The following is a 27,850-nucleotide window of genomic DNA, read 5'->3' on the forward strand; positions in this document are numbered from 1 at the left end:
GCTCTACCCGCAGAGGATGCTCCACTTTAATGAATGAAGTGAAGTCATTTAGCAGGGCTCTTAATGGCACATAAAGCCCCGCTGCTAGGCTTGATTAATCAGGGAAAGTGTTTGGCTGTCACACACAGGGCTGTCCTCAGCAGGGGCAGCAGCTTGATCGCCGCGCTCCCTTTTATGGCGGGGTCCCTCTCTGTCCTCGCCAGATTCATCAGGAGCCCGAGCTGCCGGAGCCTCACAGAGGCTTGATTTGGAGAGATGGATCCCGTAGCATTCAGTGTAGGCTCGGCACGACGAAGACGATAACGCTTACGATCATACCTCCAACTCAACTGTGATTTGTGTTGCCATTGTGGCCCAGCGCTGTGTGTTGGGGTGTGATATCACTTAGGATGTCTCAAGGATGTAACGAAAACGGTGTAAAACATTGTGTGTTTTAGGTGGCTGGGTGATAATTAATAAAAAAGAAAAAAATCCAACTAAAAAACAGTAAATGTGTTGATTTGTTAAATTTTTTTTTTTTTTTTTTTTAGCACTCCCAAATGCTGATCTCAGTACCTGCCTCAGAATTTCTGTGAGTCAGGTAATAAAAAAGCAGCCATGTGGTTGTTCTGTACCTATATTTAAAGCCTGCTTTGACATAACGATGACCAGTCTCTAATCAAGCATTTGCATGATGCTAATTGGTAAAGTGGCTCAGTTTTATGCAGGGCGCCTTCCTCTATACTTGTGATTACTGCTGTCACTGTCTGTATTGCATCAGTCACATATGCTGCAAAATTATGTAACATGGCAAAAGTCTAAAAAAATAATAATAAATCTCAACATTCGGCTGTCAAGCTGCAGAGGATCGCTAAAGTAGATCCTCACTGAGACGAGCTGGAAGGCACTGAGTGATGGGATTGCATTTTTTTTTTTAAATTAACATCACACAAATGAAAGCAGAGCATTCAGAATGAGGCTGTCCACATTTATGTATTATGACTTTCACCAAGCTGGAGTTTACTGCAGGTCTAATTTGCAGTGTTACTGCTATTATATTGAATTCGGAGGAGTAACTTTTTTTTAAAAAATTGCTTTCATTGCTTTTTTATTTCGTGTACGGTCGCTTGAAAGCAAAGCGCTTCAAAGACACTACAGCTCTACTTCACTGTGGCACATTTGCTAAAATTATTCTTTGCTGTGAAAACACACAGCAGAGATTTAAGATGCTAATTTAGTGGGTTTTTTGGGTTTTTTTTGTGTGTAGGTAAGCATATCCAGGAGATAACTACAGCGTATAACTTCCTGTCTGTGACTTGGTTCAATAGGATTACTTTTCCATTGATATTACCTCTTCACAGGACTCTTTAAAATGCGTTTATAAAAATATAATGAAATCCAGCGCATACACCACGGCATGCTACGCTTGTGTAGCTTCCAGTCCATCCTGTATGTTATGATTTCAGCACAGCATGTAGTCATTTGCTTTTTCTCTTCAAAAAACGGTAGGAATCACTTCTACTGTAGCTCCGTAGACTTTTTTTTTTCATTGCAGGGTTTTGTGTTAATTTGCAGAAGGAGGTCACAGCAGGGTGCTTGACTAACTGAGACACCGCTCGGTGAGAATCCTCAACATTAGAATATGAAAGTTTACAGATCTCATGAGGATTCATCTCAGGGCTCATCCGCTAGCACCCATCACCTCCATCCTTTTTTTTCCCTCTCCGTCTCTCTAATCCCTCTTCTTCTCTCTCTGCTTGTCACCAAAACCTTTCATCTCGCTCTGTTATACTCCTGTCCCACCATCGCTCTCTTCCTCTTTAATTTTTCTCTGTAATTTTCCTCCATCCTGACAACGACAGAGGGATATGGTTCCTATATGAATGTATGTCTTTTTATCTTTTTATGGTTGTTTAATACACGAGCAACTCTGTACTGAACACATGTTCAGAGTACTGATCACGTGTCCAACCTGTGTTTGACCAATTCATGAGAGAAGTTGCAAGTTAATCCCTGGTTGACAGCATAGAGAGGCTCTAATCTCCAGCTGTTCCTCGAAAGACAGAACGGTAAATCACTGCACTGAATTTTTATTTTCACTCGTTTACACACACACACATTTATTTTTAGACATGTCAGGCAGTTGCTACATTCAAAAATACTTATATAATTATAATAACGTTTAACAATATTTCCGTACGTTGTGCAAATGCCACATTCCTAGAGCAACGCAGTGTTGGACCCTCGTTCAGCCGAGGTTGAAGAGCCGAGGCCTCAATTAAAAGATTTACTTTCAGTGAATTTTGATCTTCTGTATGACTTGAGCAGAAAACCAGCAGTTACTTGCATTTCATTTTTCTTTTTTTCTAAAGGCTAGACTGAATGTAAGTAATTTTCCTGCTGAATGTGTAGGAGTATTGCAGATTAAGTGCTACAGTATGTGTCCAAACCTGTAGTAACATCGAAATAGTTGTTTTAACGATGTGACAGGAATTAATCGTTAAAGGTGTGCTTATTTAATTGTTAGGTTCAAGGCAATAATCATGGTTGTGTTTGCCTTATTGGAAGATAATGATGACCGGGAAGGGGGGCGTGATTTCTTGTTTCAAAAAGTTAGCTTCTTTCTTTCTTTTAACATTGACTTGCTAAAATATGCTTCCCTGGAAAAGATGACGTGTGCATATGTTGAGAACCTGTAAACACCTTTCACCCTCATACCAGGGAGTTGCAGGCTTTTGATCCAACCACCGATAACAAGCCGGATGGTCCCTCTGTGAGGACGCAGGTTTTTCAAAAGACATTATCATGGATCATGTTTACATACAGTATGGCCTCTTCTTTGCATGATAGAGCTTTAACCTGTTCTGAATGCAGTGCTGCCCGAGGGCCCAGAGATCACGAGCATCCAGTATTGATTTTCAGCCTTGTCCTTTGTTCACAGATTTCTCCAGATTCTCCGAATCTTTTCCGTAGACAATGAGATACTCAGTCTTCACAATTTTCCTTTTAGAAAAAATATTAAGGAATTGTTCCACAATTTTCAGAGATAATTTTTTCGAGGTTGCTGAACGTCTGCCCATCGTTTTGTCTGAAATGCCCTTATTATACCTAATCATGCTGCTGAGCTGTTGCCAATTAACCTAATTAGTTGCAAATTGTTCCTCCGGCGGTTTCTTTTTAGTACTACTTGAAATGTAGTTGCTCCCCTCGTCCCATCTGCATTTTAGTTCATGCTATCAACTTGAAAACGAGCTAATATTTGTCATGAAAAAGTAAATTTTCTCTGTATAATAATTTTATATATTTTCTGTGTTCTATTGTGAATAAAATGCGGGTTTATGAGATTTGCATTCTGTGTTTAGTTAGATTTCTTACAGCATCTGAACAGTTTTAGAATCGGGGGTGTATAAGACTATAGAAATTGAATGAGAAGCAGCTAAGCTGACAAAAAAACGCTGGAAGTAAGTGAGAATGATGTGGTGGGAGAAAAGCTCAGATTAGTGATTGCAAATGTTGAAATAAATACTTCTCTTCCGAACACAAAGGAACAACAGATAAAGTTTCAAACACTATTGCAAAATTGCAACTGAAGTGCTAAAGATTCAGGTATTTACCTCAGTAGCTTTTAGGGCCTTTATCTTTACAATATAAAGTGCTTTGGGGCAACTGTTGTTGTGATTTGTTGCTATAAAATAAATTTTGAAAAGTCAGTTGAATTGAAAACTTTAATTAAATATATTTACCAGATGACCAGAAGCATGACGGTCACCTGGAACTTCATCACTATGATGAAGTTCAGCAAAGCCAGCCTCTCTTTGTGTTTGCTGGCTTGACAAAATCTAAAACCACAGTTAGCAACTTTCTCCATGAAGCAGCCATTTCTGCTTCAGCCTCTTTGCACTCTCGCATTTTAAAAAAAGGGGGTGTTTCACCCATAATGTGACTCTTCGTCTGCACAAAAATCTTTTGAATTCAACGTCACTAAACTAAAACTAAAAGCTGAGGAGCGTGGAATAGAGGTCTAAGGAAAAATTGTGTAACGCCAGAGAAGGCAGTCACCTGACACATATCCACCGCTACCTCCAAAAAGCCAATCGTCTGTTTTATAACAGCTGAGCTGCTGAATACCAGGCCAATCATGTTTTGTACTGGTACAAGTGTGTGGGTGTTGTAAAACATTGTGCATAAGAACGAAAAAGCCCTGTGGGGGAGGTGGATGTTTGGGGTGGAGGGGGGGATATTTGGGGTTATTTTTTGTGTTATTATCAGATTTGATTATTCTGTACATGCGTTTTTTATGTGGTGGTGGTGATTGAAATTGCAGTTATGCCTCTCGCTCCATCCATTTAAATCAGGGGTTCTCAAAGGTTTGATGACTAAGTGCCAATTTAAAGAGCGGACATATGATTGAGGGCAGAGCGGGGGGGGAATGCATGCATCAAATACTTTGATGGTTTGCAATGTGTGTGTTTAGAGGATGATGGTTTATCTTGGTAGTTATAGTAGTTGAATCATAAGTGAGGTGGCTTTCGCATTTCTTGATTCTTTGTTGATTTTATAAAGATAAGCGAATAGAAATGCTCAGGTCCAGGTTCTGAAGCGAAAACTGGCCTCATTTTGAGATTTCTGTATTTGAATACTGGCCGGGTTTCTGAGCCTGCAGTAACTGCCCGGGGGCGTCACCACCATGGTTGCTAAGGGGCAAGACTGCCTGATTGGATTTGGAATAAACTGCACAGACACTATTTTGAGTTTTTGATCAAATATTTCCTGCCGCAAAACTCTCTAACTGCCATTTTGGACACAGTTTGCATTCAACACCTTCTGCAGGGAGAAACTGATTTCCTGCCACTGCCCACACCTGAATAACATTTGTGCAGTAAGATACTTTTATAGCACTTTATTCAGAGGATACTAAACGCCGCTGCCTCTGCTGTGTGGCGTTTGTGCAAATTTCTCCCTTAAACAAAAACATTAAAAGTAAGTAATGTGGAACTACAACAGGACCGGCACCCAGCAGTTTTCCCAATAATGCAGTTTTGGTAATACAGACTGCTAAAAATCATTAATGAAGATTGCTTACTGGCAGTAAGGATTTGATTGCTTCCCTTTTCACTTATATAACATTTAATTTGATTTTCCTGGTCAAATATGTAATTAGGCTATGTCAGCACAGTATTGAGTCCTGGATATATGTCACTTAACGTGTCGATTCAGATCAGAAGTATAATCGCTTTTCCATTTCATCTTTAACAAGGGTGAAATATTCTGAAGCTAATCTATAATAGGCAAACCTAATCACTGAAACCATTGCCTGTTGTGATTTGAAGCTCTGCCAGACTTTGATCGCCATGGCAGTAAATTGATTAGCAGTGATCTGTTGGTCTCCTAAATGCTGATCCTGAGGAAAAAAAAGCTTCATGTCTTCGCTTTAAGCTGAGGTTGTGGTTGAGCTCCGAGATAGCTCTCCTCTCCCTGATTTCCTCTCTGTTCGACAGCCTGGTAACAGCAACAGCGGCTCTGTTACAAGACTGCGTAGAAACTGGTCAGTGTTTCTGCCTGCTGCCTTCATTAAGCTAAGCTCAGTCTCTGACTGTCTGAGCTTGCTGCAGCTGTCTGGTCTTGTAGATTTTTGCGAGAGCAGCCGGGATGGGGTTCAGCTTGAAATATGAATTTAATTAGATGTGACTCAGAGAAGACGGAACCACTTGAATTTGAAGGATAAATGGGTCACTTGGAGACCTGAAAGTTCACCCCTCTCCTCTGCCTATGCCTTCTCTGCTAGAACCACCACCGTGACGCAAAACACGCCCAGAAGTGCATTTGTGCACACGCTTACGAGCAGCATGGAGTGGAAACAAAGCGGGAGGGGCCCAGCACTCTAATCATTCTAGCTGCAGCTTTGATTAATGTAAAGTGCTTCATATTTACAACAGAAATTGCCAGAGTAGTCAGGTAAGAAATGGAAAGAAACGTGCGTGTCCGTCAGCAAGGGCAAACGCCTCAAAACTTCAGTGTGTATGGACTAATATGGAGTCAGGGAGCATTTCGAAAATCATTGGCTGCCTCAATTTGAGCACTGCTGCCCACAGATATGACTTAAAGTGACAGTTTATTTAACGTGACAGGAGAGCCATTGTCATGTTTTCATTTTAATGTGTCAAATTTAGAGGATTCTTAACCTTGAACAGTCCCCCATCCTCTAATCCTCAAACGTTATCTCTGCTCAGTGTTTGGGCTCCGTCGTCCTGCCGAGTTCCTTGTAGCTGCTTGTGGTAAGTGAGCAAGTTGAACAAGTGGTAAGTGAACAATGAGGCAACAGCATGAAGGGATTTAGTGCTTTCAAAGCCTATCACTCGTCTTGGAGGAAATGAGTAGTTGTGAGTTAAAGTTAGGCAGATATCGAGTGCTACCAATATCTGCTCTGTTGCTTTCTGCTTATCAGCCACGTTTAAACTCCACCTGTTGGTGTGTGCTAAGAGAAGGAGGGTGTTAGGGTGTATTTTGCAAGCTTTTACGCCTTTAAACTCCCTGTATTTAAGGTCAAAAATGAACCAAGTCTTCCTTCTTTTTTCCCTTTCTTTCATCACCTCTCCAAAACTTGTAATAGCATATGTACCTGTGGTTTCACTTCTTTTTTAAAAAAAAAAAAAAAAAAAACTGCATCACCTTTGCCACTACTGCCCTCTTCTATCCACCTTTCCTAGGTTTCCTCACTTCCTTCGATTCCCACCTCTCTATTAGGACCAAAGGTCACAGCGCGGAGCCTCTGTGAAATCAATCATAGGTTAAAACCTTTAAGTCTTTATCCGAGGCAGCTACCATGCGAGGCTGTATTTAGCATAGTAATAGATAGCTGACTGAAAACAAACTGGTGCATGCTGAGAACAAGCTTTCATTTCTTTATTTATTCCCACTGACACAACAAATTCATTCATGCAGCCCATCAGGTTGTCATCATCGCTACGAATGTATTCACTGCAGATACATGCGATCTGTCAGTATTAATAAATAGTTCTATACTGATGCTGCAGTGGCTGGCGGTGGGGTTCACAGGAGGGAGTGACAGATTTCGACAGGCTGACAGGAAAACGAAGCAGAACAGAGCGACGGAGCAAGTTCGTTCCTAGAAATGTTCGGGGGTTGTGCAGCGCCTTGGAAAAAAACACACACACACATCGGGCACATCTTTTATTCATGTTCAGTTGTCGAGGTGTCAAGAGTTTTGTCAAGCCTCTCATTGTTCTGTTAACCTTGTCCCTGTGAAACGTTCTGTCTCTATCTCTTTGGTTACACATTACAGCCCGGCCACGGGGGGAGGAGAGGGGACATGTGGAAGAAGAGATGGATATTGGAGGGGAAGGATAGACGGAAAGAGGTTCCCTCCTCGTCCTTTCATCGTTAAACAAACATGGCCTCTGTAAAAAATAAAAAATAAAAAAGGGTGCAAGACGAAACCAAGACAGAAAAGGCACAGAGTGAAAGGGAGAGGAGGGGGAGGTAGACGAAGGATGAAAGCAATGAAGAAAGATGGAAATAAAGGAGAGGGACAGAGGAGGTGGGGGCCACAGACAGAGTACCTGTGTGCATAGCAGAAAGGTGTGCAGTCCATCATCTTCAGACAGGCAGACAGAGCTGTCTGGGGAGTTTATTTTTACTTCGGTGTAAGAGTCTGGATCTGCTACAACAAGCTGGTAGCACCTTTCAGTGGGTGGGGGTGTTCTAGGACAGCTGCTGTCCCAGTGTGGCCATCGTTCATGGCTTCATGCCTTCAGAAAGTTGAACCCACTAACGTACAAAGCTCCAAGCTCCAGCTCAAAGCGCTCGATGCATCATGTTTAAGGCTTCTCAGATGTGTGTTTGAATCGTCTTTCGTCATATACAACAGTACAGTACTCTGCAAAAGTCTTGTACCACTCCATCATTTCTTTATAGTTTGGTAGGAAAATGGGAAACGGGTCCAACAATTATTTGAAACTTGTAAACTCACATGGAAATACAGTACATATGGCAAAAACAGAGTGTGGTCAATTCTAATGAGCTTGAAAAAAATGTTGGTATAATCAGCTTTAGTCTCCAACACGGTCTGAACTCTCTGGTGTCATTTGTTTAAGTAGACTTCAGGAATAGTTCTCCAGGCTTTTTGAAGAACATTTAAAGCTCTTCTGCGGTTCCTCGTACCCTTTGTTCCGTTCTCTGTCACGATGATCCCACACTGCTTCAATAAAGTTGAGGTTTGGGCTCTGGGGAAGCCAATCTATGGCTGATAGGGTTTCACTGTGTTTTTCTGTCCGTGATGATTAGCAGCGATGATTTGATGATGATTTGAACCAAAATTTTCCAGTTTGGATTCATCACTCCATCAGACCTGCCACAGATTTTCAGTCCACATCTTGTGTAATTTGATGTACCTTAGCCTTTTCTCCCTGTTTCCCTTAAGAATTGCTTCCTATGGGCCAGCCTTCCCCTAAGACTGTTTCTGTAGAAACCTTTGTGGATGGATGCTGCACATCGTGTCTGGATTTACCTAATAGCACTTTGGGAATCACTAATGATTCTGTGGAAGTAGCATTGCGTTAAATATATTTTGAGAGCAAATAGTATTTGCTGTCAAACTACTATTTCATGTCTGTCAAACTGTGTTATCTTCTGTCTTTTGGCATTTGTCATAGATTCAGCTAAAGAAATGAGGAGAAATTTTGTGTTTTCTTTCTAGTTTTTTTGGGGGGTTTTGCAACAAAATGCTAGTAACAAAGTGCCCAAAGATTTAAAACTGTCTTTTTGCTGTTATATGTAGACACCACACTGTTTAGGTGCCTTTCTATGCTTGGATGATTCATAGGTCAATATTAAGTGGCTTAAGAAACGAACAAAAAAAACAAAAAACATGTCTCTGAAAATGGCCAAATATGCAGACTGGACTTAAAATGAGAGAAAAAGCAACCAATGTCCAAAGAAAAACTTTGAAAGACCTTCAGAAAGTCTGGAGAACTATTTCACTATGTCCCCATAATCTTTAAAAATGATGATAGAAATGTTGGCAGTTTTCCAGCGGTATGCATTAGACAGCGACACACTGATTCACTGAGAAATAGTCAACAGATTAGTCATTTAATTGAAGCCATATATAACACAATTGTATTAATACATTGCTGTTTCAGCACACATCAAGCCCACTGAGTATACAAACATCTGACAGAATAGTTTTTTGTACTAATACTGCTAAATACGCTGATCATGTTCATATCCCTGTAGAGTTACTTTGTGTTCTTACAATGGCTAAATCTCTAAATCTACACAGTGCCATTAGGAGTCAGTGAGATCTGCTGTTGATCCCCTGTAGATCAATTTTTACCTTGTATTTATAGACCAGTAGATTACCCCGTCCTCCATTTCCTAAGTTGCTGTTAGTACCAGGAGAGGCTCACAGGGAGGAGAATTGATTAACAAATCAAGCCTGTAATTAATTCTTACTGTGATCAAAGCCATGGGAGGAAGTCCATGGAGAGCCCAAGGCATTGAGGTGAGGTATTTCTCAGTGTGGTCCCACCAGGCCTACTGTTATCACTGTGTTGTTTTAGCTTATATGTTGCGTGAATTTCGAATGTTTTTAATGGTTGTCCTGTCTGTTTGGCAATTTGGGGGCAGGAATATTGCTCCTAAGTTAGAGTGTGTCTTTGTGTTTCCCATGGGAATTCTAACAGACTCTGCAGTTTTCACTCATCTCCTCATACAGGATTCTAGTCCTGCCTGGCTGCCTGGCAAATTGTATCCACGCCTAGGTGTTCGTCTTTAGTGCAGTTTCCCACTATGTATGGATTTATCTCAAACACCCAGAGAAAAACTTATTTATTTCAATATTTGGAGATTTGCAAGTGCTTAGTAGTTGCTCTAATTTTTGCCTGCTTGTAAAACTAAGACTGTTTTCACTGTCTCTTGCTTACTCGCCTCATATCTGTTTGCCTCTGCTAATTTTCATCTTTTGTCCTGCTGTTGTTCTTTGTTTGTGCAGGTTGGCTCTTTATGTGTACGAGTACCTGCTGCATGTAGGAGCACAGAAGTCAGCACAGACCTTTCTCTCAGAGGTAAGTCACGAAAATGCTTTATGTGTTTGTGCCGGACTGCAGGCCATGTACTTTATGTGTCCACTCTGAAGGGTGGTCTGACCCTCATATAACATGTCGAACAAGTGTAGCGGCTAATTGAATTAGCCTGGCCTCGCAGTGCTGAGACAACAAGCTTTTTAACATTAGTGTTGCATTTAGTGGGACTGGAGCCGGCGCGCAGGGAGACTTATGATGCTTAGGCTGGAGCTGACGTCTCCGACTGACATCATTGTCTGATCCGCTCGGCAGCTTTGTGTTTGTCCCTCTCTTCCCATCTTGCTCTCCTCTGTTTTTATTATAATCTTCCTGCTCTCCTTCTCGTCTGTCTCTCCACTCCTCTCCCTGCGCTTGTCCTCACTTTAATTCCGCGGAGGTGAAAAGGTGATGAGGTGAAAAGGAGGTCAGCTGATGATTGTGCTTTGCAGTAAATGACGGTAAATTGCAATGTAGGAGACAGTAGCTAGAGGCTTGTTGTACATCGGCCAGAGGAAGAGGAGAACAAAGGGGGAAAGGGGGTGTGGGTGGTGGAAAAGGTTACATCATCAGCTGGCACCGATTCTCATCGCTCTTAGTGTGTGTTCGCACACGTGCGCACACGTACCTACACCTCAGTTTCTCTCAGACACCCTTTCCTCTCTGCCGTATCACTTGATCTCTCTTCCGCAGATGAAGAAGATAGGCGGTGTCATGTTCAAGTGTGGGAATGCATTCAGCGGGAGCGCAACAAGTATAAACACAGCCGCTTTTGTGCCGTCCGCATGCACACATATGCAAGCATACACGTGCACGTACACACAGAGCATAAACATGTTTGCAAAAAAAGTGTAACTGGTGCTGGAAGGATGGTTGTAGTACGGCTTTAAAGCCCTGTGTTATCATTCACATGGGTTTACAGCGCATCCTTATGCTCATGGAGCAGGAGCCCGGGGCGGCAATTCACAAATCGTAAAGGGATACCTTGATATAAATATCAAATCACAAACGGACAGCTTAGAAGAAGTGGCAAAAAGAAACCACGCAAACCTCTCAAACTAAATTGATGGCTCAAAGAAAAACAACAAAAAGATCTGAAACCTTAAAGACAATACAGCACAAATTCAAAAGGTTTACATTTTACGCGAGTAGGGGTGAAAACAAAACTGTGCCCATGTCACACATTGCCTACATCTGCCAGCAATCATGCTAAAGGGATCTTTCTGCAGCATGACCTCCTAAAAGACCTCCTGGGAATGCAGACCACAGGAAGACGGGATATGCGGGCACATTCGTTGTTTTTTGGGGGTTTTTCTCCACACTTTCCAGATGAAGGGGAAATACAAGAGACACTAGAAAGTGTCCTGACCTGAACTGTGTGCAATCTTGTTTGGTCTAAGCTGCAGCCAATTAAATGTGAGAAATGATGAATGTCATGCTCATTCTCGATTTTTTTCTGTATCGTTTCTGCCAGTTCGAGAAAGTAAAACCTTCTTTGTCATGGTGTGTAAATGGAAATTGCTGGCTGCCAATAGGGTTTACTGGAACTGCGAACTTAGACTAAAAGCATGCGGGCCAAACAAACAGGGGCAGTTCCTGACCCTCCCAAAACACTTCAAAGCAAACCATTCCTTCTAAAAGTCGCTGTGTCTGATCTGCAGCTGAGGTCAGGATGGTCTGATTGAACATGCGGTGATTCAGCTTTTCCTGTTATGTTAGCGCTTGTTCACACCGCTGCTGTAGCAGGTGGCACAATAGTCTTCTTCTTTTACTTGGATTAAACATAATATGAAGGGAAATTAAAAAAGATGAACATGAGGTCACTCTGAGAAGTCAGATGCAGACAAAACAATTGTGTCATTGTCTCACTACTGCTCACACTTTTCAGCTCTCTGTGTGTGGTGTGTGTGTGTGTGCATACAGGGTCAGAGCCAAGGTGTGGGCTCCAAACTCAAACCTGGTCACCACACACAATCAATAGAAAAGCCCATTAGTGGGGTAAACACATAGTCATAAGGCTGAAGTTACAACCACTAACTACTGTTTCTCTTGTGCTTTCCATGAACCACTGTGATTGTCCTCACATGGATCCATTTATGCAGCGCAGCCTTTGAGTTCTACTTGTCTAAGCCTTATCAAAAATTAAGACGAACATGGGGCTAAGCACAGTTCATCCATGAACACTGTGCTCAAAGTCGTCCTACACGTGGGTGATGTCACTGATTCTGACGAATGCTGCAATTGTAAACGACATGTTGGACTATGGTGTCAAGTCATCCCCATAACCGTTTATGCACACACTTGAGGCACGCTTGAAGTCGCTGCAAAACAAAGCAATCACTCTTCCTACTGTTGCAGCAATCTCCCTCTGTGCTCCTGCGTCGGTATATCGCTGAAATGCGTGGAGGAGCCAGGCTACGAGAATCGAGAGCCTAAAGTGACAGCAAAATGCACAGCACATCAGCAGCGGTGATGTCATTTTTAGCTGTTTGCAAGGCCGACGACAGCCTGCAAGGTGCTACGTCTGTTTCAGCTGACGTGTCAGTCTGATGAACAGCGTCTGAAACCCTCCCACTGACGCTGTGTTTTTCTTTCTTCGGCACCAGTGAAGTTCACCGCGCTAACTTCAGCAGATTATCACATAAAATCCACAGCAGTTTTTCCAGCAGTAAGTAGAAAAAAAAAACGATTTTCTCCTTCGTAGATAGCTCATTTTCTGCTTTTTAAATAACTATCTATTCCTCCGCCCACCCCCATCTGCACTTTTCCTGAACTGGGAATTTGCTTTATTATAAACTGCTTTTTTAAGCATGTTGTAACCATGTTCACTTCCACTGGAAACTACTTTGTTTTGGTGTCTTATTTGAGTGGTATGCTGCCCCAGAAGAAAAGAACATTTTCTTTTTTTCTCCACCTTGTTTTCACATTTCAGATATTTTATTTTTGATTCAAATCTTAATACCTTAAGATGCTCTTTTCTCTCTCTCTCTCTGTGTACCGATTTGTTTGAAATAATCACATCTCAAGATAACAGTAAGATCCGAAAGAGAAATTAATTTGCTCGTAAATGAGCCCGGACAATATCCGAAATTTGTCTCAGTGATCAGATTCAAATCTGTGTAATTTGTCTCGTGCTTTTCATTCGCATATGCTGTCACTCTCAAACTGAATTTTATCATAGGCTGATTTACTCTTGTGCTCCATGTTTCCTCTGTGGCGATAGTGGTTCTTGATTTGAGAAAGAAAACGCTGCTGTTAGCAAGTTTCCTCAGAGACGCCTCGTTAAACTTATTAAGAGTCGATTGCCCAACACTTTTTTTTTTTTTGCTCTGTATTGAAAACCTGACTTTAAGGATTAGTCGGTCAAATTTATTGACCTAATATGAGCCTAATATTATAGGATAAAGGCCTGAAGGCAGAAATACATGTGGGGTGGCTGTAGCTCAGGAGGTAGAGCAGGTCATCTACTAGTTGGAAGGTTGGGCAGAGAGTAAATGCGTGTTATTATTATGATTATTTGATGGAAAGCATGTATATGAATGGGCATGAATGAGGTATGTTGTATAAAGTACTATGAGTACTTCAGGTAGAGTAGAGAAGCGCTATATAAGAACCAGTCGAGTCCACATGCAGTAAAACTCTTATTCCACCTTGCTCAATGGCCATCTTCAAGAATTGCATTTTTTGCTGTCAGACTTATTTAGAAACTTGTCTGTGTTCATTTTTTTTAATAGGAAGGAAGGTAAAGAATTTAGAGAGAGCAGCAATAAATGAAACTCAAAGTTGATGAGCTCAGAATGATGGATAATGCTGTGAGGAGGAGACTGAAGGGTGTGTCGTAGGCCGCACAATAGTCTGGCTGGGCTCCTCATGCCGGTACATGTCTATGACCTCATACCCTACACACCTCCTGACCGAGGAAGCAAACGCACACTTTCATGTACTCATGAATACAAGAGCTTTCAGGCACACATAAACCCACTTATCCACTTATGATTCCACGAGAATCATAACATAATTACTTAATGGCGTGTGTTATAAGAATTCCCTCGCACCCTCTTTAACCTTATAAAGCAGGTAATTCAGATGTCAGGCATGTTGTTATACTTGCTATGTTTCTGAAGGATCTCATTCTGTGTGTGTGTGTGTGTGTGTGTGTGTGTCTCAAGATCCGATGGGAGAAGAACATCACATTAGGAGAACCTCCGGGGTTCCTCCACTCATGGTGGTGGTGAGTGCGTTTTTTTTTATGGGAATTGATACAAGATCCATTCTTTTTATTGCCGTTTCTGTTCATTCCATCACTGCCATGACTGAATAAAATTATCTCTCCTCCTGTGTTTGTCTTTATCTCATCAGCCCTTCCTCAGTTAACTGTTTGCATGCTGTGATAGTGAATTTGAAGTCATCTGCTGCAATGTTGATAACAAAAAAAACCCAACTTATTTTCTGGATGCCAGATTACCAGAGCTTTGTCATGGCCTATCTTTTCTTTATTTCAAAGGGTTCGGCTTTATAATATTGTCTCTTTCTGTGCTTTGTAGTGTTTTCTGGGACCTGTACTGTGCAGCTCCAGAGAGAAGAGACACATGTGAACACTCCAGTGAGGCAAAGGCCTTCCACGACTACGTGAGTCTGCGCTGACGCGGCTTTTCATCCTTATTCTGGCTCAGTGGCGCTCTCATATTAATTCAGAAATCTATGCTGGATGGTGTCATGTTATAAGGAGACCAATGCCAGTGTGCAGTATTGAATAAACAGATGATCAAATCATATAATATCCTTAACCAGGAAATTATGAAGTAACTAAAAAAAATATGACAAATAGTGTTTTATCTGCTTTTTTTGCAGAGCAGTAGAGTCTGTTGCGGGTCATGCTTGTGTTTGATTGTGGCTTTGATGGAAAGGCAGAGTCTAATTCACAGTGTAAAAATCTTCACATCTCTGCTGGATGAAAGCATTTTGAGAAGTTGCATAGAAAAATATTCTTTTATGATATGAAACTGGAGAAAACTGGATTGTTTCCAGATTTTATTGTGTTGTGTTCACCTAGCTCTTAAAATTCTTAAAATTAGAGCTAATACATTTTATTTAGTAAGGCCACCGCACCTTTTTGGTGGTCTCCTTGGGGAAAGCTGCTTTTAGTTCCCTCACTGAAGTTTTAACTACTTGCACTTGTTCCTCTGACATATGTGCTGGGTTTCTGCTGTTGTGTCAAAACGATGCCCCTTCAGCTAGATTTTATTTTGATAGGAAGAAGCCGCAGGGAGCCAAATCTGAGGCCACTCAGATCGCTTCATTTCAGTTGGTTTGCGCTGAATGTCTACTCTCAGTTGCTGCAGCATGCTAAAGGGTGCTAACATTTAACTCTGACCCCAGCTGCACAGTCAACTTTAAAATAAATAAATAAAGAGACGATGACAAGCTTGCTCCTAGCTGCACTCCTGCCCTCATGTGCCACCTTTGGACAGTAAAAGAACCGCTGTTTAGTCCCCCTAAGATCCAGCTCTCATCTAGGGGTGGGTTTTAATAATCGATTCATCGATTAAAATCGATTCTGGCTTGGATAACGTGATATTGATTCATTAAAATCCTGAATCGATTTTTTTATATAAATGTATTTTGCCCAAAATTCCAGAATCTCAGGTGAAACATCACAAAATTTTGACAACCACCAAACATTTAAAACAGTAAATGAGAGCAGGTCCATGGCTTCTGCACAAAGACGTAAACGCAAAGCGCGGACCCGCAGATCAGAATCAGTGAGATGTCGCCTTTCTCACCCGACGACACAGACACGGTCGGGGCTGAAAGCCGACAGCTCGCTGACTCTGATGTTTCGGCGGGTCCGCGCTTTGTGTTTACGCCCGTTTTGCGTTGATTCTAAAGCTGTTAGTTTTATCTCTCCAAACAATATTGACCGAACCAGCAGCAAAAGAAGATCCAAACTACGCTTCACATAAACATCGTCATGGACTCCCTCTGACTTTTGCTGTTTTGCTTCCACCACAATAAAATCACACTTCATGCACAGCTCTCTCTCTCTTTCTCAGTGTACTTCAAGAACAGTTTCCCATCTATCCCCGAAATCTGTTTTCTGCATTATTCGCTTGCTTGTTACACACAAGGCTACCGTTGTTTACAGCGCTGTCGGACGATGTTTTGTTTTTCCTTTTACTTACTTCCGAAAAGAAAACCTAATTTCTGCTGTTCAACAGGCTTCTGAACAAATTTAAACTTTTTAAAATGATACAAAATGCAAAACGCTTAGCTGTGTCTGTAATCAAACCGCTGTAACTTCAGAGGTAATGTTCATATGTTGATTAATGGTTTTCTTTCGTTTTTGTTGTACTGCAGAATATTTTTATAAAATCCCAGGCCAGGAAAATCACCTTCATGTTTTTCTGTTTTATCTTCAGCTACTTTGACACAAAGGCATCTGCTGTGATGCTCACACCTTTGATAAAGTCTGGAAAGTGTCAGCCTTCTTTTTATAAATACAAAAATATGTAAATGTACTGATCTGAATAATATTTCTGACTGTCTGAGGCAAAATTTCCCAGATTGAATCGAATTGAATCGAATCAATTCAGGACCTTGTGGATCGGAATTGAATCTATTCTAGAAATCAGTGACGATACCCAGCCCTACTATGATCCTCGACATGAGAGTCGTGTCAGTCTGACACAATTCTGCAAATTTAAAACCTGTGATGTCAGAGATGCTCGAGCACAAAAAAAAAAAAAGAAAAAACAGCCACGAGTAGCCATGTTGCTAAGAGTACCCAGAGGTGCACAAGGAGATGCCCTTGAAGATCAGATTGTTCAAATTTAACTTTGCGATTGTAACGTGTATTCTGTTCATTAATAAATTCATTTATGGATACAGTTTAATTTTTAAACTTCATGTTGAGTAGATTGAGACTCTACAATATTAATCCCGGAAGCTGTGGTCATCCAGTTTATTGCCACCCAAAAATATACTGAACTACAACACTGCAGCGGCATCTCTGTGTCCTGCTTCCTACTCGCCATATTTAAGGATTGTAGCATTATAGCTCACCTAATGTTGCGTTGTTGTTGACAAAAATGACACAGTGGGATGTATTTAGATCATAAAGTTTAGACAGCTGACATTTATTTCTCACATCTATTGTGAGGCTCGTGTACTGAGCACACTCAGTTTCTCATATGGCGGCAACTTGTCTTCACAGCCTTGCAAAATGGTTTCATCCCATCATGAATCTTTGATCTTAAGTGGCGTTTAATGGAATGCTTGTTGTGATGTTTGTGATGGAGTGCAGAGACCTCAGTGCATAACTTAAGGTTTCTACCTGCTTCCTCTTGTATTCTACCACAGCAGCCTTAAAATGCAGCACATACTGCATCGTGCACATTTATGCTGTAGAGCAGCCTGGGCAGTGAGACGCAGGCTCGTGTAGTGGAAACACTGTTTATGGCTGTGTTTTCTCAATGTGGCTCCACTTCACTGCTGTTGTTCTTGCACATTAAGGGTAGATCCAGCCTTCACCACTAAAGAGTGGAATACAGTGAGAAGTGCCAGAGCTCCTGAAGTTTTACATTAACTGGCGACTGTGTGAGAGGAAGTGTGGTCCTCGTTTTGAGTTTGGAGGTGCTTGTGTGTGCGCTGGGGTCTTCTCCTGCTTTTTATGTTGTTGTTGTTTTTCCCTCAGGAGCGTGCAGTCTGACTCATCACATTTCTCTACAGTGGTTTATTGAGATGTATTGTTGGAAGTGCACAGGTCAGGGGTTTCTGCCTAGCCCAGCAGGATCTTCTCTCTCTCCCCCTACGTGTGTGGCTCTGTGGTTTACTCCCTTTTTTCCTTTAAGCTTGCAGTCCTGTGGAACGAGGGATGGGGGTTCACTTCCTCACTTCCCCTTTTATCTGCATACAGTCGGTGTGTGTATGCGTGCCCGTGTGCGTACGCAGGTGATGCTGCTGATGCCGGCGATGATGATCGGGGTGATGAATAGGCACTCTGAGGACGAGGCAGCGATGTGATGATGTCATCCCGGCTCCCAAGGAGGGAGCTGGAGGGCATCGTGACCTCAGGCCTGAGAGACAAACAAAAAAGAGAGGAGACAGGCAGAGAGAAACATGGAAGCAAGGAGATGTATGAAAATAAATAAGAGGGAAAAACACTGGTGAGATAAACGCTTTGCGATTCATGTCAATAATTTGTAACACAAAAAGCAAAAAAACCAAAAACAAAACATAAAAACCAAGTAATTAAGTATTTGTAGTGGAAGCAGCCACAACAGTATGTTGTTGTTTTTCTATGTGTCTGATCAGAATCTATTCAATTCAGAAATCATTCAGAATGTATCTTAACGTGATTAGCTAAGGCCACCAGCAGCATCTCATTCTTACGTTTCCTGCAGGGATGTAATCAGAGAATTATAATTAGACCAATTGTAATTAGACCAAGGTCACTTTCAATCAACTGCTCCAATGCAACACTACATCTCGCAGCCAATGAGAGGTACTTCCCACATATCTGCCACTCAATTAAAACAAAACGAGAGGACAACTGTGGTGGACGTCGTTAGAAGGAAGAAGGAACACGCCTTAATTTGATGCCCGTGTCTCTCTTTCAGTCTCCTGACTTTGAGACTGGCGGAGATTTTAATCAGACATTTTCATGGTAATTATTTTCAGATAGCTAATTACTGAGTGAAGTCCTAATTAATGCTGCAGAGATATAGGAGCTCGCTGGCATCATCTTTGTGTCCCACTCCTTTGATAATTGATGGGATTGTGACAAGGCTTTTGACTTCATTTGCGAGTTTATCCCAGTTTGAACTACCTACTGTAGATACATTTGGCTTTGTGCGAATCTGATTGAAACTGTTTGATTTGTGCTCTCTCTTGTTTGCGTGTGCGTGGGATTCATGCATATGGTTTTGTTATGTAGATGCCAATCATATAACTAGATTTGAGCGCGTGGGGATGGTCTTCTAGGACATTAATACAGTAATCTAATGTTAAAAATGGAAGAAAGAAAAGGCTGATGAACAAAGTGAAGAGAGATGCAGCGTTATTGATTTCCATCCTCAGACAAAGCTTTTCAGGCATCAGAAAGGCCGTTTACAGTTCTGTTAAGTGCTTTGTAAATTGTGTTCTCAATACTAAATGAGCGGTTTCCATTTGCAAGGGCCCATGGAGTCACATAAACAAGTTATTTTTAAATTCTCATGCCTGGCCCGGAAATGATCCTATTAGAGACAAAAGTCAGACTCGTTTCTGTGTTGGAAGAATATACATCACAGACCCGTGCGTGTCATTTCAGGGGTTTTTCCTGACAGCGTTGCGAGTTTGAAAACGGACACCTGTTTCACAGCTGTGCTATCAGAAAAAAGTATGCACTGTGTTAAGTGCATTAGTGTGTAATTGTGTGTAAATTGTAAATGTGTGTGTAGCACTTACATAATTCCCACAGCACTCTTACTACTATAACTTTCTCTGTGTAGATTATTCTTACAAGCTCTTGAATAGAGACTTTGTTAAAGAGGCGAACTGGTACAAGGAGTGCTGGTGACTTTGAAATCTTCGGGGGAGTTGGGGAGAACTCTTAACTGAACTCCACGGAGAAGATGCCTGACTTTTGATTTCAGGAGATTATCAGTGTTTGACAGAAGTACTGGTTGTGCTGTGCAGTCTTAAGATATGTGCTTTAACTGAAGAAAGTCACTGGGTGAAACGCTATCCTTGATGAATCCAAGTTGTTGTTTAAAAAGTGCTTATTGTGAACTAAAGTATGCTTTAAGCTAAAATGCTCTAGTCTGTGTCAGTAGGTGGACCTCTGATATACTAGAGGTCATCTGAGTGAGCTCCAATAATGTTGCCGAATTGGCAAACACTACAATAACAAAAGATCTCTGCAAGGCTAAATTATCTACAATTCCCATATTATGCACCTATTACCAAGTTAATGTAAGTTTCACAGTGTGAGCTCAGAATCAGATCAGGTCGTATACTCCTGGTATTAGCCCTGTGCCAAATAAGGTGCTTCAGAGTTGCTGCAGCCCCCCCCCCCTTTCAGGAAAACTGCTGTGCATTTCCTGCCCATGCCACAGAAACCCCGGCCAAAACAAGGCAGGAGAACTTCTGTGGTTGCCATGTGGCTCACAGACCTGAATGAGTGTGAGTGACACAAAAGCCATTCTCTCTCTGCTCTACTATTGTCCTTCACTTCACTTTACAGTTATAAAATCAGGATTTCAAAAGTGCAGCACAGCGACTCTGGTGTCTCTACGCCCGCTATTCAGTCATTATCTCATTCTCATTCACTTATCTAACAACATAGAAATATGTCATCGAAAAAGTCTATATTGTGAAATGGCGGCATTAACCCCTTAATGCCTAATGTATTGTATTTGATACACACAATTTGTGGGAGTTTTTTCTCCCAAAATAACCTAAATGAATACAGCACATTTTTGAGCAATACATTGCAAAAAAAAAGACTAAATATCAAACCAGTTAAATTCTAAAGAGTTGAGAAAGAATATATTTCAAAGAATATATTTTTTCATGGTTCAAAGGGCTTTAAAGGGTTAAAATAATGTATATTTGAGCCCAGAAGATAGGAGAGAACATAGACTGTAAATAAAAGAGGTCCCAGAAGTGACAAGTCAGGAGTGGCTGTGACTGAATCAGAGGGGCACTCAATCACATGACGAAGCACACCCAGCTTTATCCTCTTTTTTCAGTATAAAGGGCATGATTTACCTAATGTCATGTTGTACTTATTCAGACTTGAAACTAGCAACTGAGATCACAAACTCATTAAGAAGGTGTTTACTGATGTTACAGTACGACAAAGCCGAGGGCTGTTTTTTTTCCACAGACTTCAATTCAGCTGGATTTCTTTTTGCAGCTGGATGAGTTGCCTCAGGCTGGCCATTAGGGGAAAAAAATGCAGGTTTAAGACAATTTGCATCATTTTTTCTTTTCAAACTTGGAAGCTATGTACATCTTTTCTATACAGTCTGTGAGAGAAAATTAAACAGACGGTAACTTTATTCATTTGTGAATGTTTTGGAGAAGGTCTTCTGTCCTCTGACATGTGAAGACTCATTTGGCTTGCTTTGCTCATAGCTAAGACATTTTAAAGCTAGAAAAGGCAAAAGGCATTTTCACAATATGGGATCTTCAAGATGAGCAAAGGTGACAGATGGATGAACTGGAGACTGAGTAGACATAAAATGTGCTAGTAGTCAGGCAGCAGTGTTACAGGCAAGTATTATAGCAGAGGGAGCCTGGTATCATTGTGTGGCATCACTGTGGGAGATAGCAGGCACACAGCAGTTAGGGGAAGAAGAGATCAAGGAGGAGTGCCAAGAGCAACCCCCTTTGATAAAAATGCCTTGTCTCATGCTGTCAGATCTTACATTCATACTCTCCCCCTCATGCATAGAAGTGCATTCATAGCGTGCACTGTGACAGCAGCACGTATATTGTGTCATTATTGTTAAGCTACACCATAAACAGATTGGTAAATATGTAACAACACTCTGTGCTGCTTTATTCATTTACATACATATGGTTCTCAAACAGTAGTGTTTGATAAGCACGAGTGCACACATCCTGTACCGTACTGCCTGTGAGATGCTGAAGGACAAGCAGCCACTGTCTGCGCTGAGAGACATGTGAAGTAAAAATGTATGCTGTTTCAGTATATTAAAGGACACTAAGTGCACAGCCGACCTTAGACTTTCCTTTATTCTCTCTCTCTAGTATTACTGAGTCATAAAAACAGTTGTTACCCTAAATGTTCTACGTCATAATGAAAACATTCTTGCAAATATGTTAACCTGCTGATCTTTCCTAACTTAAACAGTCTGGTTTAGCAGCACTCCTAGGAGTTCCAAGACACATCTACATTAATAAACATCACACCTCAGCAAGCCAAAATTCTTACAGCCATGCTTTTGACTGTGAGACTTCCTTTCCCCTGAAGTCATCGTCTCAAGCTGAGCTGCCTCCCAATCTTCATCAGTAAAACCTTTCTAACTACTGTCTTAAGCTAAACCCTGCAGCTTCATTTTTGATCTCTTTGTTTCTTATAGATACAGTCACAGTGCACTGCATTAAAACAATTTGAGGATTACTACTAAATATTCAGGAAAGTGTCCATGGAGATAGCTAGAGATGGCAAGTTACTTAATATTTTCCTGACACCTAAGACTCCATACCCCCAATTCTCTTAGAGAGAATGCTTTACTCTCTAAGTAATGTCCCTAAGAGGCTAAGAGACTGGTCAGCAACAATCTCCCAACCATCAGTTGAGACGGAAAACATTCCCCAACCGGTTCCCAAGTGGTTGCTGGAGGTTGATGGCAGTCAGTGTGAAATCAATTGCGAAAGCCTCAGTCATGGATGCTTAGAGACCAGTCAGTGACCCCCCCCTTGACCCCATGTTGCTGTGTATTCCTTAACCAGTTGGCAAGTGGTTGCAACAGGTTTGTTATGCTGCACCCAAAACCTCCTTGCAATTGCTTTGGTTGTTTGCAGATTGCTGTTGTTGCCTGTAGTTTGCATCAAAGATGCCGACTTGCCTGGGCATAGCCAAGTGGCAGAAGGCTTCTAATTAGATTGTCTAAGAATTTCATCTCTACTTTTTGCAGATGTTGTGGTTCTATTGGGTTCATCAGGTGGTGGCCTCCAGCTCGCACTGGAGTGGTTTGCAACCAAGTGGGAAGTGGCGGGAATGAGAATCGGCACCTCTAAGTCTGTAGCCAAGGTCCTTAGCAGGAAAAGTGTAGAGTGCCCACTACATGTCAGGTTCGATTTAGAGCCTAAAGTGGGGGAGTTTAAGTGTTGGGGTCTTGTTCACGACGGTTTATTGGTCAATCTACATCCCTACCCTCGCCTATGGTCACGAGCTGTGGGTAGTAACCGAAAAAACTAGATTGCGGATACAAGCAGTGGAAATTAGCCACGAGGAGACCTCAGCCTTTCAATGGGACTCAGAGTAGAGCTGCTACTCCTCCACATCGAAAGGAGCCAGCTAAGGTGGTTTGGGCATCTAACAAGGATGCCTCCTGGGCGCCTCCGGGGTGAGGTGTTCCAGTCATGTCCCACCATGACTGGAGATCCCAGGCAGACTAATGGCACACTGGAGAGATTATATTTCTCCGTCTCTTGGTTTGGGATTGCCTTGGTGTTTCCATAGATAAGCTAGAGGGGGTGGCTGGGGAGAGGGATGTTTGGGCTTGTCTGCTTAAGCTGCTGCCCCAGTGACTTGGCCCTGGATAGGTGGAACAAAATGGATAGATAGATGGATAATGCAGCACAAGCAGTAAATGGAGAATATTCATCTTCAAAGTAAAAGTGGTAGTAAAGCATAGCTTTTACTTTAAGGTTAACATTTTGTAGAGTTGGGTTTTTTTATCGCACTTTTTCAAGTTTTACTATTGATTGCCAAGTAGATGACAAGTGTTTGCAGATAAGTAGGCACTGTCCTCCATAGAAACTACCAGCAATTGCTCGCCAACCCATCCAGGAATGCATGTTGTTTCTTCACAACCAGTGGTTGCTAGATAGTCACCGTCTGGTTTCTAGGCATCTGTGACAGGGACCTAAATAAATTACCACATTTAAAGAAAAAAAAAGTTGTTTCATTAACATATGTGCTCTCAGTCTCTACTGCATTTTTCTTCCAACTAGTCTCCTTTCCTTAGTGTGTATGCTGTGCTGGCACACAGGGAACAGAGGAAAGAAAGTCGACTCATTCCTTAAAGTAAAACATTCTTAAACAACTTGAAACCTTAAACCTTATATTATACTGGTCCATAGAGATGAGAGATACCATATGATGAGGTGGCCATGGTGAACCCTGTTTAGAGCAAGGCTCAAGGGGATTGGAAGAATATGGTGGAGAAGTATGGGGACACAATAACAAAAGTCCTGAGTTTGTTATAATAACTGAAAAATGACTGTTTTGAGTTCTGCAGTTTTAATATCTGATCATATCGTATCACCGAACAAACCTGAGCTCGGACAGCACGTTTCAGTGGTATGAATGCAAACCTGAATTTTGACCAGAACCTGAGCTTGTTTGTGTGCGTTTGAACAGATGGGAAGAAAAAAAAACAGACTGGACAGAGACAACCTAGAAACAGAGACTCCGTTGGCTCAAGTATTGTGGGTAACAAGCTGATTCCAACCAGCAGAGAGCCAATGGGGGTTGGGGAGACCCCCGGTCTGTTTCCAGGGAAACAGAGCTCTATCTCCTCCTCCACCCCACAAAACCTCTCACTCCCTCTCTCTTTGTCTCTGTCCATGTCTCTCTCTCTCTCTCTCTCTCTTACACGCTCCCATGTTCTTTCTTGGCGGTGTTGAGGAGGAGGGAGATGATGAGGTGACTCACTGTAACATCATTGCCATGGCAATGAAGAGCGAACCAAGAGGAGAGAAAGAGAATGGGAATTTCCATAGGTGGAGGAGAGATGGAAATGGCTGTCACGATCTCTGTTTTAAAAATCAAAATGGAAATTTCAGTGTGGCGCCACTTATACTGAAATATTTCTTTACCAAAAACCCACATTTCTACCTTTCCCTGCCTACTACTTCATCTTCTTCTTCATTCCTTCTTTGCCTCAGTTTTCCTTTTAGAGACTCCTCTCCATGTGTGTTGCTTCCTCTTTTGCTGGCCCGTTGTGCCCCCCCCCTCCCCATATGCTCTCTAAGGAGTATGTTTTCCACTGGTGTATTACGCTGAGTCATGTCGCACGCGTGTTTAGACACGCCGAGGTGAAGTGTTATGTGATGTTGACATATGCACGCCTCGCTTTGAGGCAGGGGCAAAGATGAAGCCACGGCACTGAGCGGAGGGGAGAGGTTAACTGAGGGCAGTGAAACACTAGTAGGCGTAAGAATAAGGAGAAGCTGTAACAGGGCCATGGGATACAAGAGATAAATTTTCCTTTCCTCTTGTAGACACCCATATCCTTATCTTGTGCTGTCTCCTGTGTCTGGCCTTCTATTACTTAAAGAACTGCAAGATGAGACAACTCCTCATTAGTTGTTCCTGTGGCAATAAGTCTGTGAATTAACATTTCTGCCAGTTTTCTTAATTACGTTTCTCAATCTCCGTAATTGCACTATGATGTGTTTTAAAATAATTGAAGTGATTCTATTAAAGATGACATAATAATCAAAGTCTTTGCAATGATCTTCTAAATACATTAGAAAAGACCACACTACAGCCTCATCTCTATCTAAGCTGCAGGATTTAAATCTTCTGTCTTTTTTTTATTTTTTTGCCCACCCTCCCCTCTGTGTTCAGTCCATCTCCCTTATCTTCCCCAGTGCCGTTGAACCAAGGAAAGATAGTGGTGGACGAAGAGTAACACCCCAGCGCCAAAGTGACTATCATTTTCAGCTCTGTATGTGTATCTGACAGTGTATCAGCCTGCAGCTCCACCTCGCATATTATACAGCTCCTTGCAAGACTCGGAGATGTTTACAAGGGTCGATAATGACATCAGTGATAAAGGAAACACAACCAGTATGCCCTCCCCCCCTCCCCCCTCCATCGTAGTCACCCCCTGTGCAGCTGATATCACCCTACCTGTAATCGCCCAGTGAGACCAAGCAGATTAGCGCAGTGGTGCCATTTTACCAGGTAATCACCTGTAATGTTACACTAGAGAGTGTCTGGGTGCTGGTGGGGATTGTGTTATACTGATAATGTGCTGCTAAAGTCGATAAACATGGCAAAGATTTTGAAAGATTGTGATAGTGAAAGACTGTTGTGCTAGAATAAAACTGAGAAAATGCTAAACTCAACTGCGAGAAATTAGCCTTTCATAATAAGTTCTTTAGTCTTTACACATAAAGCTCATTTCCCCACTTTATATCCACTTTATATTTTCCACCTGCTGTCCACCCCACAGTCATGCATATATGTGACATTTCCAACTTTTATTTTTTGTTTATTTGTCAGGTCTGCATTTCTGATTATTATCGTCTAGGTTTTACTTTGGTTTTGCTATAACCTTAATAAGCATCCACACAAAAAACAACCACAGACAAAAGAAAGTCAGTGACATTTAGTGGCTTCCAAGCAAGGACAGGCAAACTAGCAAACATGAAACTCTATATTTGGTATTACCACCTTTATTTTTCAGTCAAGGCTGAACTCTCTTAGCCAGCTTTCTTCTGTAAGTAGTCTTCAGAAATAGTTCTCTAGGCTTCTTGGATGCTGGATGACTTTTGTTCTGGTCTCTATCAAGATGATCCCACATTGCATCAACGATGTTGAGGTTCGAGCTCTGGGGAGGCCGATCCATGACGGATTCTGTAACTAATTACGTGTTTTTGTGACCGACTGCTAGTAAGTTCCTAAAGTTACAATTTTAAATGTATTTCTCTAATGTGTAGACACAACGCTCGATTCCTTGAGTTGGGTGCATTTTATAATGCTTGAATGATTCATTTATCAGGGATTAGCCTTGATCATATTTTCCATGTCCGCAAGTCCTCTAAGGTCCACTCAGGTCCGAGGTACAATGTTGACACCAGACGGTGAACATGAGAGTTCATGCAGGTGTTCACGTGTCCCTGTTTTTTCATATACAGAGAATTTACTTTACCAATTGCATGTACCAACTATGCATGTGCCCTGGGCAGATATCAAGCAGACTTTAAAGATGTATAACAGAAATAACTATTCAGCCATATAATTAAGGCTTTGAGGGCCTTAACAAACAAAAACACACTCTCTTAAAACGGAAAATGGTCAGGTACAAAGACTGATACTTTGTGAAAAAGCAGCCAATGTTTATAGAAAAACCCGAAGACTGTCAGGAAGGCTGGAGAACTATTGCTCATGAACACTTAAAAAAGACCAAAGTCTGACTCCTTGGACACAAAATAGAAAGAAATGAGGTGCGGCTCAGGCCTTTTGCTTAAAAAAAAAAAAGGTTACCTAGGCAACCAAAGTCTGGAATGATTGGAATGCCGATTAGTGAACAAACATCGGTGGCAAAACAATGTGCAACACACAAATCACTTCCTGTGTGGATGTCCTCTTTAGTTTAATCTTTGTAGTGCCACTTAATATCCAGACCTTTAACACTGAACATTAAAGCCTTGCTTTTGGGTCATTATTGCTTGAAGTTTGCCAGATGTCAACTTTACTCATCTGTATATACCACTGGTAACTATGTTTTCCTGAATCTTTTCTTTGCTCATCTTTTACTAAAGGACAGTTGACCAGATGCTGCAGTTTTAAATCTTTGCCTGGTGATATTAGTCGACAGTTGCGTTGCTGTATCTGAAACTGACTTCTCAACTTCTATTTTGTATTTTTCTGTTTTTCTTGTTTTTTGTTTTCTTGTTTGCATCCCATTACAAGAACGAGCAAGCTTACCGTTCTTAAAATGTGAAATTATATCATTTTGCTTGTTCTCAGTTAATTAAAAAAAGTAGACCTAGTATTCCACAGTATTTTCTCTCATTATTCTACATTTGTACTGAGAGTATCAGCAAATCAAGCACCGTGCGTGATCATTAGAGCTTTTGCTAAAAAGCTAACATGAAAATTATTAGGTAGTATAACCATTCAACGTCAGGACTGATGCTGATTTTACTGTGAAAAAGCACAGGTCACTACAGGGGTGGCTGAGGTGGTAGAGTGTGTCATCTACCATTTGTAATGTTGGTTGTTCAGTGCGTCACAGAGTCTGCGTGGCGAAGTGTCCTTGCCCCCAGTGCATCCATCGGGCTGTGAGTGTGTGATTGTTAGAAAGCACCAAAGCTAT

The 27,850-nt window shown here is 41.6% G+C and overlaps 1 protein-coding gene across 1 annotated transcript in view; it reads left to right on the forward strand.

Moving 5' to 3' along the window:
- The window catches only part of LOC146562431 (single-stranded DNA-binding protein 2), a 56,720-nt gene that overhangs the window by 12,345 nt on the left and 16,525 nt on the right, over positions 1–27,850 (forward strand). The window contains exons 2-4 of the mRNA XM_085294159.1: positions 9,992–10,064; positions 14,228–14,289; positions 14,603–14,687. Coding sequence (XP_085150285.1) covers positions 9,992–10,064; positions 14,228–14,289; positions 14,603–14,687 — 220 coding nt within the window. The remainder of the gene's footprint in view (positions 1–9,991; positions 10,065–14,227; positions 14,290–14,602; positions 14,688–27,850) is intronic.

This window comes from Mchenga conophoros, linkage group LG12 (assembly GCF_057382185.1).
Source record: "Mchenga conophoros isolate Kocher_MC1m ecotype Shallow Benthic linkage group LG12, M_conophoros_male_GT1.1, whole genome shotgun sequence".
Lineage (NCBI taxonomy): Eukaryota > Metazoa > Chordata > Actinopteri > Cichliformes > Cichlidae > Mchenga > Mchenga conophoros.